Source organism: Meriones unguiculatus, chromosome 6 (genome assembly GCF_030254825.1).
Source record: "Meriones unguiculatus strain TT.TT164.6M chromosome 6, Bangor_MerUng_6.1, whole genome shotgun sequence".
Taxonomy (NCBI): Eukaryota; Metazoa; Chordata; class Mammalia; order Rodentia; family Muridae; genus Meriones; species Meriones unguiculatus.
Genome location: NC_083354.1, coordinates 22,797,092 through 22,811,144, shown reverse-complemented (window position 1 = coordinate 22,811,144; position 14,053 = coordinate 22,797,092). Strand labels below are relative to the sequence as shown.

Below are 14,053 nucleotides of genomic sequence, written 5' to 3'. Positions count from 1 at the left end.
CCAGGGGCGGGGGGAGGGGAGGGGACGGCTTGGCGGGGACGTGAGGGCGTGAGCAGGGTGCGGCGGGCGGGGCGGGGCGGGGGCGCGGCTGACCCGGCGAGCCGGGGGAGCGGTGCGTAGTTGATGCCTGTGAGGTTTCCTAACCCAGTGGGCCCGGGTTGCGGGACCGGATCCAGCTGCCGGGGCAGTTCAGCAGTGAGTTTACAGAGAGGTCCGTCTTCTTTCCCCTCCGCGGTAGTGGCGGCGGTCTCTGGTCTGTGGAACTTCTGGGTGGGGCCCGGCCGTGAGCTTGGGGTTCACGGCCAGAATAAGAGTCTGACTCGGTTCCTTTATGGAGCGTGTATGCCTTTGGCTCTCTGAAATCCCAAACTCCGTGCTCTCCTTTTCCTCCTTCAATCCCTCTCTGATTCTCTTGTTGTAAACTGACTCCATCCAGCCCTGACCTGACCACGTTGCTGGAGAGTGGGGTGAAGCGACAAGTAGAGAAAGTCTACCATGCACTTTCATTATGCTGGAGAAAAAGGCTCGAAGGGTGAATGTGATATTCAAACTTCCGGCAATCCCCTGCACGCGCGCACGCACACACACACACACACACACACACACACACGGCCTTTCCTGGTGAGGTGTAAATGTTTTGCTTGTGGAATGGATTAACGGTGACGGACCTCCTTTGATTCTGGTCCCTGCTACGCCAGTTGGCCAGACTTCTCTTTCACTGCCCTCTGCTGGCCTTTGGGCTCCTGGGTCCTTCTCAGTTCTCTGTGGAAGAGGATGGAACACACTGCCCTTCAGGTCTGGACCTGGTTCTGCACCTAAAGGGTGAAGAGGGGTAGTGACGGTTCTTTGGTTAGGAGCACTTGCTGCTCTTCCAGAGGATCCAGATTTGGTTCTGAACCCACGCAAGTGGCTCACAACTGTCTGTAACTGCAGTTCCAGGGGCACCAGACATGTAAGTGGTGCACAGATATGCCTGCAGGCAAAACACTGGTGCACATAAGAGAATAAAACAATTTAAAATTTTAAGAAGGATGAAGAAAACAATGCAGGAGGACCACAGTGTTGTATAACTGCTTCCTCCAAGATTGAAACATTCCATCCTTTATAAAGTTCCTTAAACAGGAAGGGAAACAACTCAAAAATAAAATCCCACTTGCACTGGGCCTTTAATCCCAATACTCTGGAGGCAGAGGCAAGTGGAATTTTGTGCATTAGAGGTCAGCCTGGTCTACAGAATGAGTTCCAGGACAGCCAGGGCTACACGGAGAATCCTGTCTCTAAAAACAAACAAACAAACAAACAAACAAACAATCCCATTTCTTGCTATTTGGAGAATGGGTTATAATAAGAGTGGAATCTGGGACTTCAGGTAACCAGGAGACTGTTGCTGAATGAAGACAGGAGAAAAACGAGTGTATTCAGTTGGCACTGGAGAAGAATGAAAGCTCTATTTTGGAGAAAGTGAGTTTGACATGCCTACTGGCATTTCAAATCGAGATGTATGAGGAAGCTGAGTGAAGGTAGGCAGGCTCAAGTAAAATATTGATAGTCAGCAAATGATAATCAAGTCTTAAAATTGAAAGACAGGGACAGAGGGGTCTGTATATGAGAGAGGGGAGAGGGAGGGAGGAGGTGGGGGAAAGAGCAGGAGCAAGGTGAGGTCCAGTTCTCTTTGGTATTATGTTTATGTGTGTGGCTGTGGTTTTGCTTTTAGACTGGGTATCACACTGTGGCCTAGGCTGGCTTCTAGCTCAGCCTCAGAGGCCTGAGAAATCAATACTGTTTTCTCATTCATCTCTTCTAACCATGCTTTCTTTGAAAGCTTCGGATTGCAGAAGAAGGAAGGCAAGAGCTTGGAGAGAAAGGATCCTAAGGTGGAGGGATGGGGTTCTTTTTAGATCACATGATATTGCCCTTTGCTAAAGTTACAGTTGTTTCTTTAGTGTGGACTGGGGCCTTCCAGCGGGAGAGATCAGGTAAGACCCGGAAAGAGTTCTACAAGAGAAAATTTTCTAAGAAACCCCTCCCTCCAAGTGTCTGTCTCAAACCCAGGATTTGGGTTTAGGAAAGGAAATTGAAAAGTAGCTTTGTGCCTCCCTCAAAACTGACCTCATAGTGGCAGCAGCAAGCAGAGACTCACACGTGTACACTACCACCCAAAGCAACAAAGAAGGAAGTTGGACTGTGGTTGTGAGGATGCTCTGTGCCTCCGATCCTCTGCGATCCTCTGCATCTGCCAATCAAGACTCAAGTCTCAGAACTGCTGAGCAGCTTTAGGCAGAGGGTGAGTCCAAGAAACATTGAGCTCTGGGTGTCTTGCTACAAGGCCTCTGTTCTTTCGCTTACAAAAGCTTAGGTGGGAAAAATGTCTAACACGTTCGAATAATACCACATAGTACCTATTCTATAGTTCAGAATTCCTTGCCCATTTAAAAGAAATTATAAGTCAGAAAAGTTAGATGCATGGACTGGAGAGATGGCTTCACCCCCCAACCCCTCCCTCCCGCAAGATAGAGTTTTTATATGTAGTCCTATCTGTTCTGGAACTTGTCTGTAGACCAGGCTGGCCTGGAACCCAGAGATCCACCTGCCTCTGTCTCCCAAGTGCTGAGATTCTAAAGGCATGCTCACCGCCTGGCTGAGCAGTGGCTCTTGCAGAGGACCTGGGTTCCATTTGAAGCACCCACAGGTGGCTCACAACTAGCTGCAACTTCAGTTTCAGGGGGCTCAACTCCCTCTTCTGACCTCAGCAGACATGTGGTGCATATTCGTACATTCAGGCAAAACACTGCACACACATGAAATAAAGTGAACCAATCTAATAGTTAAAACACACTCACATGGACCAGGCATGGTGGCATGGTGGTCTTTTTTTTATTCTCAGCTCTTAGGAGACAAAGGCAAAGAGAATTTCTAGTGTAGGACCAGCTGGGGCTGTATCATAACATGTCTTAGGTCATCCTGAACCGTATAGCAAGACTCTGTTTCAAAACCCCAAATAAAGCTGGTGTTGTACAGCTTCAATCCCAAGATTCAGGAGGCAGAAGAAAGCAGATCTCTGAGTTCTAGGCCAGCCTGGTCTACAGAGCAAGTTCTGGGACAGAGAAATCCTGTCTCCAAAAACAAACAGACAAAAGAAAGAAAAGAAAACAAAATGGTGGGACTAGAGTTGTTCTTAGTGGTAGAGTATGGGCAAGCGCCTGGCTTTCATTACTAGCACAACTAAAGAAACATATCAAGCAACATCTCATTTATGTCAAGCATACTTAAGCAATACACTGATGTCTACAACTTTAAAATGTGTAGCCAAAGAATAGATTGATATACAGAATGACAAGTGTATAGATATGTGCAAAAACAAATATTAACATAAAAAGGTAGTGGCCATATGATTATTTACTGTATAATTTTTCTTCTTTAAAAAATTACATTGTGCTGATGAGTGGAGGTGCATGCTTTTAATTCCAGCACTCGGCAAGGAGAGAGAGGCAGATCTCTGAGTTCAAAGTCAGTCTGGTCTACAGAGTTTCAGGACACCCAGGCTGTGACACAGAGAAACCCTATCTTGAAAACAAAACTAAATTACAATGTGTGTGTGTGAGAGATAGACAGACAGACAATGTGCAAATGTGGAGGTCAGAGGGTAACTGAGGAGCGTTGGTTCTCTCCATCCACCATATGGGTCCCTAGGATCAAGTTCAGGTTGTCAGACTTGGTGGCAGTTTCCTTTACCTGCTGAACCATTACTTGGGCCATGCTGTGAAATTCTTTCAACCTTTCTGCATTGTATTTGCTAGAATATTTACCGGGATCTGAGAATAAAAAAAACTGCACATTTTTGTCTCAGTAGGTACAGAGTTTCTATGTGAGATGGTGAAAAAGTTTTAAAGTTTTTAATATTTATTTAAATATATACATACACACATACATATGTACATGAGCATTTTGCCTACATTTGTATGAGTACCGGAAGGTGTTGGATCCCCTGGAACAGAAGGTTGTGAGCCACCGTGTAGATGCTGAGAGCAAGTGCTCTTAACCTCTGAGCTGTTTCTCCAATTTCAATGAAAAGGCTCTGAGGGTTGGAGAGATGACCCAGCAGTAAAGAGCACATGTTCATCTTGCAGAAGACCTGAGCTCAGTTCCCAGAACCCACAGGTGGCTCTCAGCCATCAGTGTCAAGGGATTCAACAGGTACATAAGTGGTGCACACACAGGCAAAACATTCATGCAGATAAAATAAAGTAATTCTTGTTTGTTTGGTTTTGGTTTTTTGTTTTGTTTCTGTGTAGCCTTGGCTTTCCTGAAGCTCAGCTCTATAGACCTGTCTGGCTTTGAACCCACAGAGATCTGCCTGCCTCTTCTTTCTTTAAAGAAGAAAAAGTTTTGAAAATAGAATTTGATGGTTGCACTTCAGAACTAAGTGGTTGCAGTGGTAGATGCATGGAGTCACAACAGTAAGATGCAAGCAGAATGATTAGAAACTCAATGTCATGTCCCTGTAAGTAGCAACTTTAAGAAATATGAGGCTAGCCTTGGATAAATGATGTCCTGGAGGGGGCTGGGGAGAAGAAAGAAAGATGAAAGAAGAAAGAAAGAAAGAAAGGAAGGACGGAAGGGAGGGAGGGAGGGAGGGAAAGAAAAGAAAGAAGGAAGGAAGGAAGGAAGGAAAGGGAAAGGAAAGGAAAGAAAAGGAAAGAAAAGAAAAAAGAAAAGAAAAGAAGAAAAGAAAAGGCAATTTAGTCTGTAGTGCTGTCATTATCTATAAAATGCAGCGACTCGACTCACCTGGAAGAACCTTCCAGCCATGTAATTTCAAGCTTCAGTGAAGGGAAAATAATAATTAAAAGTTTTCAAAGCTGGAGCGTGTCAGGTGCCTGAAGTCATAGGGGGCTGAAGGAGGAGGCTCCTTTAAGACACGGAATTCAAGAGCAGCCTACACACTGTAGCAAGACCCCAGCTGAAAAAGCATAGATTCTCTGAGGAGCCAAAGCAACCAGAGGACAAGAGATTTCTGAAGACAAGTACTCGCTGGCTTCCTTTATACCCTCTGGACCTGACACTGGTCTTAAAGCTCCTTAAAAGAGACAAGCGTACAGAAAAATTCTTGGGAGGGCAGAGGAGGGTGAAAAGAATCAGGGAACAGAGAGGCGGACCTGGCTGGCGCGTGGAAGGGCCTGCCCCGTGGTTTTGTGGGTGGGAACAAGGTGTGAAAAGGACTAGGCAGATTTTCCCCAGTCGAGTGTGTGTACGTTGGGGAGGGAGGGAGAAGGACAAGAAAAATCTTCAGAGCCGCTCTGGGTGACAGCACGCCACACGCCAGCAGCCGCGGCCACTTCCCTCCCCCGCCACGGCCGCATGTGGAACTCCAGACGCTCGTCCCTCCGCCAGGAAAAGCTGGTTCCGGTGGGTTGCGCCTCCCAGTCTCCGCGGAGATGGAAGCAGACGAAAGGCGAGGGCACGCCCCGTCCCCTGATTGGCTAGAGCCTGCCCAGCCCAGGCCAGTGATAGGGTGATTCTTCTGTTCCCAGAGTTTGAATGTTCTCAGCTCCGCAGCTTTGCTGCCTGCCGGTTCTGATCGGCTTTTTCCTCCGAAAGCGACGAGTCGTTCCGTCGGATCCTTGAGGTGGGAGACAAAGAACGTGATTATTTTGGGGATCCTCGCCGGGAGAGGTACAGAGGAGCGGGTCGGACGGAGGGTCGCTGGATTCCTGGGCCGGAGGCTCCATGGATAACCTAAAAATCCATCCTTTCCAAAGCACGGGAATCACACTGACCCTGATGCCTACAACAGTCTGTGGAGGGGGTGTGCCTGTCTCAGCCTGTTTTCACTCCTCCCAACGTCTGGGTGGACGTCCCCGACGGGTCCCGTCCTCGTGTCTTCTTAGGCAGGCTTATTTCTGAGCAGGAACCCCTTTCTCATGTGGCCGTTGCAGGACCACCGAGGCTCGCCAGCCCTGCGTGAGTTTGACACCGCCTTCCACGGCTCGGAGAACCGCAGCCGGGGACGCTTCTCCGCGCTCCAGGGCGTCTCGGTGGCACCTTCGGTGACCAGTGAAAAGCTCCTGGACCCTACTTGGCCTGGATAGGACTTTTCGTCACGACATCCGTGCCGCCTGTTACATCCCGGTTTTCTGTGACTTTGCCTGCAGAGGCCCCGGAGATGTTTTCCAGCACCCAGGGGGCGACAGGTGCATGTGACGACGCGGAGCTGAGCTGCCGGGTGGCCGTGGAGGAGCTGAGTCCCGGAGGGCAACCTCGCAAGCGCCAGGCTCTGCGCGCGGCGGAGCTGAGCCTGGGTCGAAACGAGCGCCGCGAGCTAGTGCTGCGACTGCAGGCCGCGGGGCCGGCGGGGCGGCCGCGGTGCTTCCCGCTGCGCGCCGCGCGCCTCTTCACCCGCTTCGCCGCGGCCGGGCGCAGCACGCTGCGGCTCCCCGCGGAAGGCGCCCCCCGGGCTGGCTCCGTGCAGCTGCTGCTCTCCGACTGTCCCCCCGCGCGCTTGCACCGCTTCCTGCGCACGCTGCGCCTGAAGCTGGCGGCCGCCCCGGGGCCGGGACCCGCCTCTGCTCGCGAGCAACTCCTAGGCCCGCGGCCCCGAGACTTTGTCACCATCAGTCCAGTGCAGCCCGAGGAACTGCGGCGTGCAAAGGCCACCCGGGCTCCAGATTCCGTGCTGGAGAAGCAGCCAACGGAATCCAAGCCTAATACCGTGAGGATCAGAAAGGGAGTGGGCGTGCTACTGTTGAGGATGCAAGAGAGCCGGGAGGCCCAAGGATGGGGGAAGATGGTCCGCAATATTAATTGGATCTCTGGTGATCTGAAATGCCCATCGTACATCATTTGAGTATGGTCCCAGTGATGCGCGCTTCCCCGCCACCAGTAATTCCCGAGATTGGGATAAACTGAGAACAGGAAACTAGGCCAGGCCAAAGAGATAGCAGCAGGGGAGACTAGGCAAGGAAACTTGAGAAGGAAAAATGGGTGTTATAGCCCCAGAAGAGAGGAACTTTTGGCGAGAACGGAAAAGGACGGGGACAGGCAATAGTCCAGTCACCTCAAGGGAAAACCACCAGGTGGGTCTGACAGACCTTTTAGATTAGATCCGGTGTGGTCACCAATCTAAGATGCCTGGCATTGAACTGGCGAAAAGCCAGAAACGGAGGTTAGTATTTGTTTGGACAAACCTGCTCAAAGTTCCAAGTGAAGTCAAGGGCAAGGCAGAGGGCTGTGTTGCAATGCACACAGACCGAACAGCGGGAGGTTCTGAGGCAGCCCTGTTCCTCCCAGGGCGCTCCAAGGTGGCCCCTGCCTGTGAAGAAGTTGAGCATGCACTCCACCAAGCCGAAGCTCTCTGAGGAGCAGGCTGCCGTGCTGAGGGCGGTCCTGAAAGGCCAGAGCATTTTCTTCACCGGGAGTGCAGGTACTGGAGAATGGGGTGGGGGCTGGGGGCAGCCTTAGAACGGCATGCAAGATGAGGCCACCCTGACTTTGCCCACTGCCCAGGGACAGGAAAGTCCTATCTGCTGAAGCATATCCTGGGTTCCCTGCCTCCTACGGGCACTGTGGCCACTGCCAGCACTGGGGTGGCAGCCTGCCAGATCGGGGGCACCACCCTTCATGCCTTTGCAGGTAAGTGTGAACCCCTGGCTTCTGTTAAGAGCAAGCCAAGCCTGTGGAAAGGAGGGGAGAGATGGGGGTGGGGAGAGCTGGGATCTCAGCAGAGACTGAAGAGTTTCACCCACAGGCATTGGCTCAGGCCAGGCTCCCCTGGCCCAGTGTGTGGCCCTGGCCCATCGGCCAGGTGTGCGGCAGGGGTGGCTGAACTGCCAGCGGTTGGTCATCGATGAGATCTCCATGGTAGAGGCAGACTTGTTTGACAAGTTGGAAGCAGTGGCCAGGTCAGTGTGTACAGCAAGAGCAGTCACCGAGGCAAGAGTCTGGTAATTTCCCCCAAGGGGCTTGCCCACCAGCATCTCTAAAGCACTCCCTGCTCCTATCCAGAGCTGTCCGGCAGCAGAATAAGCCGTTTGGGGGGATCCAGCTCATCATCTGTGGGGACTTCTTACAGTTGCCACCAGTGACCAAAGGCTCCCAGAACCCTCGATTCTGCTTCCAGGTACTGGCCACGCCCTAGCCCTGGCCTTTGCTTATGGGGAGTTACACCCTGACTCTGAGCCTATGTCTTCTCTGTTCCCTGACTCCCCCACTCCTCCTCACCAGGCCAAGAGCTGGAGAAGGTGTGTGCCAGTGATTCTGGAGTTGACTGAGGTTTGGAGGCAGGCAGACCCAACCTTCATCTCTCTACTGCAGGCTGTGAGGTTGGGCAGGTAGGTACTGGAAAAGGGGCCATGGGTTGGGGATACGAGCATGGACCTATAGTATGTTTTGGGGTGGTGGGCCTCATGTAGTCTAGGCTGGTGTAGCATTTGCTATGTGGCCAAGGATGACGTTGAACTCCTGATCCCCTTGCCCCTACCGCCTCAGTCCTAGGATTTAGAGGCTTTTGGTAACTACACCTGGTTCAGGAAAGTGGGAGAGATGATTGTCCTCAGAAGCAAGAAGTCTGTACAGGAAAACAAGGTTGGACAGGACGCTGGACAACTTAGGACAGAATATAGTCAAGAATGTTATAACACCAATAAATAAATAAATAAATATAATATTTGGCATTGGGCATTATGGCACATAACTGTAACCACAGGGCTTAAGACGCTAAGGTATAAAATAGTGAGTTTGGAGGACTGGAGAGACAGATCAGTGGTTAAGAGCACTGGCTGCTCTTCCAGAGGACCCTGGTTCAATTCTCAGCACCCACATGGCCGCTCACAACTGTCTGGTCTGTGATGACTCCTTCACACAGATATATATGTATGCCAAAAACCAAATGTACATAAAAATAAGGGGGGGGGCTGGAGAGGTGGCTCAGAGGGTAAGAGCACTGGCTGCTCTTCCAGAGGTCCTGAGTTCAATTCCTAGCAACTGCACGGTGGCTCACAACCATCTGTAGTAAGATCTGGGTGTCCTCTTCTGGCGTGCAGGTGTACATGCAGGCAGAACACTGTAAACATAGTAAGTAAATAAATAAATAAATCTTAAAAATAGTGAGTTTGAGGCCACCCTGGGCTGTTGAGGGAGATACTATTTCACACGAAAACAAAACAAAACAAAAAAACAAACAACAAACTGCTACCTATGCCATACTTCACATAGAAACACATGCTAGTAGGCTGGGGAGAGGGCTCAGGCAGTAGAGTGTTTGCTACACAAGCTTGAGGACCTGGGTTTGGATTCCCCAGTGCTCACGTAAAAAGTTGGGTTGACAGCACATTCCTGTAGACCCCTGTGCTGGGAGGTCAAAACAGGAGAATTCCTGAGCTCACTGGCCTGGTGAGTAAGCTCCAGGTTCAGTAAGAGACCCCATCTCAAAAACAAACAAGGTGGTGGCACGTGCCTTTATTCCCAGTACTCTGCAGGTGGATCTCTGTGAGTCTGGGCCAGCCTGGTCTACAAAGTGAGTTCTAGGAGAGCCAGGGCTACATAGTGAGACCTTGTCTCAAAAAAGCAAAAAACAAAGGCTAAAAGTAACTGAGGAAGACACTCGGCATTGACTTCCAGCTTGTACTCTCTCTCACATGCACCACACAGAGAAGAAAAAAAAAAGAATACTCAGGCTAGCTAGCTATTTCAGCCAAAGCAGTAGGCAAGTGGCTAGAAGTCCCTCAAGTCCAATCTGATGACAGGATGGCCAGGATTACAGGGTGTGAACGCTGGCCTCTCATTCCAGGCCTGCAACCCTCTGGCCCAGGCTCACTCATTACACCCTGCTTCTCTGGCACACTGTGGGTTCGGCGGTGGCCAGTTTCCCTGGAGGCAGACGCAGGAGTAGGCCCACCTCTACACAGAGTGCAGCATCCTTAGCCCGACGGTCACTGCCCACATCTGAGAGACAAGTAGACCAACTGGGGCTTGGGTAGCAGCAAGTCTTGTCCTGGTGCCCTTTTGGGGTCCCAAGGCTTGGCCTGTGCAGCAGGCCCCCACCTTTTCTGGTGTCCAGGGGACTTCTGGCCTGACAGTGCAGCCCCCACAGATGTTCAGATGAAGTCACCCGCCAGCTCAGGGCCACAGCTGCCCATAAAGTGGGAAGAGATGGAATTGTGGCCACGAGACTCTGCACCCACCAGGATGACGTGGCCCTCACCAATGAGAAGCGGCTGAAGGAGCTGCCAGGTAAACAGAATGCTTGCGCTTGGCAATGCCAGCTGGGAGGGGACCATCACACAGGTGTGAGCCTCCTCCACACATCCCCAGCAAACTGGGCCCACGTTCTATGTACATGTAGATGAAACTATGACCCCAAAGCTGTGGTGAGCTGATTCCAAGGCCCCAGATAGGCCTGAGCTGTCCCAGTCCATTCCCCCACAACCATCTTGACCTAATACATTTTTGGAAGCTAATACAAATGTAATACCTAATACATTTTTTGGAATAACAAGTCAATAATATATTACCTGTTTTCCCAACTCTGCTTTTCTAGGTGAAGTACACAGTTTTGAGGCTATAGACAGTGACCCCGAGCTGGCCCAGACCCTGGATGCCCAGTGTCCTGTTAGCCGTGTCCTTCAGCTAAAGCTGGGGGCTCAGGTGAGCAGGAAACAGGGCCGGGTCCCTGATTATTAATACTCTACCAAGGCTACTTAATAGTTGATGAACCCACTGTGACTAGCTTCTCCCATATTTGTCTTCAGCTTTCCCCCTTCTTGCTTCTTTTAACATCTAGAGCCCTCTCAAGCAATGCTGCTTTGGGCAAGCCTCTTTCTCTTACTGAAGCTCAGTTCCCAGGTGGACTGTCTCTCCCATGGTGACATCCCCATGATGTAAGGTATACTACCCCTATAGTAGTATACTTTATAGATAGGCAGCTTCTGACCCCTCCCTTATGGGATGGACAAGAATGGTAGATTTTTCCTCAGAATCCATTAGGTACACATGGGGAAATGCAAGCATTATGGCTAAAAGAGGGATGGCAGGAGCTAGTGTCAAGATTTTTGGTCCTCTAGGCAGAAATACCTCCCCCGCTTTTTAAAAATAGGATAAGGATATAGCCCCAGATGGCTTGGAACTTGTTATGTTGACCAGGGTAGCCTGGAACTCATAGAGATCCACCTGCCTCTGCTTCCTGATTGCTGTACTTAAAAGCGTGTACCACTATACCCAGCGAATTCTAACTGTTTTCAAAGTCCTGTGATGCAGGTTACCCTCATGGCCTCATCACCTTTCTGGGCAATTCCATGAATAATAAGCCCCTTTGACACTAGGTAAGGCCAAGATATTTCCAGGAAAATAAGGCAGCTTTTCCTAGAGGTCAGTCAAGTCACCACAGAGGCGGTTGTGCTAAGATTTGGGATTCAGTTCCTTAATAGCCCACACCCTCTCTCTGAACTCTAACTGCGGAAGGGAGTCAGGCACATGGGGTGGGTCCTTCTCCATCCCTGTACTTTGTCCTCCACAGGTCATGTTGGTGAAGAACTTAGCAGTGTCTCGGGGCCTGGTGAATGGTGCCCGAGGAGTGATAGTTGGCTTTGAGTCGGAAGGGAGAGGTGAGTGGTGGTGGAGGGCCCTCATACTGCTTGAGTTTGCTTCACAGCAGGACAAACCACAGGCTGGCTAAAAGGTCGGACTTCTCCATACCTTCCTCAGGGCTGCCCCGGGTACGGTTCCTGTGTGGTGTCACTGAGGTCATCCGCACTGACCGCTGGACAGTACAGGTCACTGGAGGCCAGTTTCTCAGTCGGCAGCAGCTTCCCCTACAGCTGGCCTGGGCAATGTCCATCCACAAAAGCCAGGTGAGTGCCCAGTGCAGGGGTGGGCAAAATTGGGCAGAGTGGGCAGGATATGCTGGGACATTCTGAAATGTGTCTTAAAGACTATAAGGGAACTGGACATCCCTGTGACAGGATATTCCAGATCAGAAGCAAAATAAGCCTACCAACCTTCCTTCCTTTTCGCTCTTTCCATGGGGTCTCATGTAGCCCAGGCTGGCCTCAAACTCAGCCTTGATCTTCCTACCTCTGTCTCCTGCAAGCTGGTATTACAAGTGTACACCATCATGCCTGGTTTATGCGGGTGCTGGGGTCCAAACCCAGGGCTTCATGCCTGTTAGGCAAGCATGTTACCAGCCAAGCCAACTGAGCTCTGAACTTTTCTTTAGTGCATTTCCTAGTCCACATTCTTCTCTCTCTTTCTAGGTCCTCCTCTGCCATTTCCTGACCATGATCAGAATAGGTTAATCCCTGTAATAACCATATGAAGTATGGATACAACTAGCAATAGTTGGTGATATACACACAGTAGAAAACAAAGATGCTAAGAAACCTGCCCAGGCCTCAGAGCTAGTGGAGAGGTAGAGTTTAGCGCTATACAGATTTAGCACACTGTACCTGTCTGACCATTGCCTGAGCTCTCTCTCACCCTGTCCCTCAACTCTTGCCTTGGTCCTGTGCCCCCACACTCCATTCACTACCCATATTCAAACCCGTGTAAGGCGCAGGTCTCCCTTGCTTGAGACCCTGGATGGGCGAGGCCATCTGGGAGCAGTAGCTGGGTTGGTAACCGTCATTTGAATGCAAAGGACCGGAGGATAAGTTGGCTTTTACTGTCCCTCCATCACCCAGGGCATGTCTCTGGACTGTGTGGAGATCTCTCTGGGCCGTGTGTTTGCCAGCGGCCAAGCCTATGTCGCCCTCTCCCGGGCCCGCAGCCTCCAGGGCCTTCGCGTGCTGGACTTCAACCCCATGGTGGTTCGCTGTGACTCCCAAGTGCTGCGCTTCTACGCTACCCTGCAGCAGGCGAGGGGCCTCAGCCTGGTAAGGGGTCACCTAAAGATGGACCTCCTAGGTGGGCAGGCTGAGAAGGACAGGGGAAGGCCTAGCAGGGAGACCCCTAGGGCAGAGAATCTGCGGGCTCCTTTTGGGTGGAGACAGAAGGAAAGAGGTGTTGGCCCTCAGGCTGGGCCCCAGGGATTGGCACAAATCTGTGACTGGTTTTCTGGTTCTGACCTAGGAGTCCCAGGATGATGATGAGGCAAACGCGGATCTGGAGAACATGGACCCAAACCTTTGACCTCAGCTGAGAGAGAAGACAAGCTTCTTCACGGGTCAAGGCCCTAGAAAATAACTGGGGAGTGTTTCTTCCCTCATTCAGCCTGATGGTAGGGTTAAGGACATGGTTTCCTACCTACTTACCAGCTCTGCCTCAGTTTCACCCCTTTCCCTGGAGAAACTTTCGGGGTCAGAAGCTGGAACTGGTGATGGTTACCAGAGGACAAAGCTCTCTCTACAAGAGATGGACACATGGCCAGAGTTCTGAGCTGCAGGCGGAGAGGCAGTGCCTGCAGGCAGGTGCTGCAGGAGCAGCAGGAGACCCCGATCAGGGCCTGTCTTCTTGCGCTGCATTTATTTATTTTGTGCGCATGCGCGCCACAGCGTACGTGTGACGCTCCGAGGACAACCTGAGGAGGATGGTTTTCTCTTTACCCCTGTGGGTTCTGTGGGTTAAATTCAGGTCATAGGGCTTGGGGGCAGGCACTTTTGCCTGATGAGCAATCTTGCTAGCCCCAGGATCTGTTTCAATTTTCTTCATACTATCATAACAAAATATATGAGGCTGGTACTTAATGAAAAAATGATTTATTTTTAACTATTATTGGCTCACAGTTCTAAAAGATTAAGAACACAGAAGCTGCCTATGCTCAGCTTTGCTGGGGCTTCATGGTAGCTGGCACTACAGGGCGGGGACCCATGCAGGCAGGACCACGGGAAGACACAAGCAGCGGGAGATAGTAATTCTGTGGACAGCATTAATCCATTGCTGGGGCAGGACCCCCTCGCTTTACCTTCCGTGAGATCCATCTCCAAAGGGTTACGTCACCCTCACACTGCTGCACGAGGGACGAAGCTTCCGGCACATAAACCTGTAAGGAAAACCGCCCAAACCATGGCAGGAGCTTAGAGGGGATTCAGACCAGACACAAGCCCAAGATAGTTTAGTTACCTTC

At 51.0% G+C, this 14,053-nt stretch overlaps 1 protein-coding gene across 2 annotated transcripts; it reads left to right on the top strand.

Moving 5' to 3' along the window:
- Window positions 1-1,627: 1,627 nt before the first annotated feature.
- Pif1 (PIF1 5'-to-3' DNA helicase) lies at window positions 1,628-13,695 on the top strand. 2 transcript variants are annotated; one of them, XM_060384874.1, is made up of 14 exons: window positions 1,628-2,284; window positions 5,532-5,673; window positions 6,153-6,709; window positions 7,288-7,420; window positions 7,504-7,629; window positions 7,745-7,898; window positions 8,002-8,116; window positions 8,221-8,327; window positions 10,088-10,227; window positions 10,535-10,641; window positions 11,510-11,597; window positions 11,698-11,843; window positions 12,672-12,863; window positions 13,060-13,695. In XM_060384874.1, the coding sequence occupies exons 3-14, from the start codon at window positions 6,164-6,166 to the stop codon at window positions 13,117-13,119; spliced, it is 1,914 nt and encodes a 637-aa protein (XP_060240857.1). In that variant the 5' UTR covers window positions 1,628-2,284; window positions 5,532-5,673; window positions 6,153-6,163; the 3' UTR covers window positions 13,120-13,695. The 2 variants fall into 2 exon arrangements, with proteins under 2 accessions (XP_060240857.1, XP_021499893.1); XM_021644218.2 differs by lacking the exon at window positions 1,628-2,284 and having other exon boundaries at window positions 5,518-5,673.
- Window positions 13,696-14,053: the final 358 nt, after the last annotated feature.

Coding starts and splice junctions, on each gene's coding strand:
- Pif1 (XM_060384874.1), top strand. CDS start 6,164: ATGTTTTCCAGCACCCAGGGGGCGACAGGTGCATGTGACGACGCGGAG. Junction 6,710..7,287: donor CGGAATCCAAGCCTAATACC/GTGAGGATCAGA, acceptor TGTTCCTCCCAG/GGCGCTCCAAGGTGGCCCCT. Junction 10,642..11,509: donor AGCTAAAGCTGGGGGCTCAG/GTGAGCAGGAAA, acceptor TGTCCTCCACAG/GTCATGTTGGTGAAGAACTT.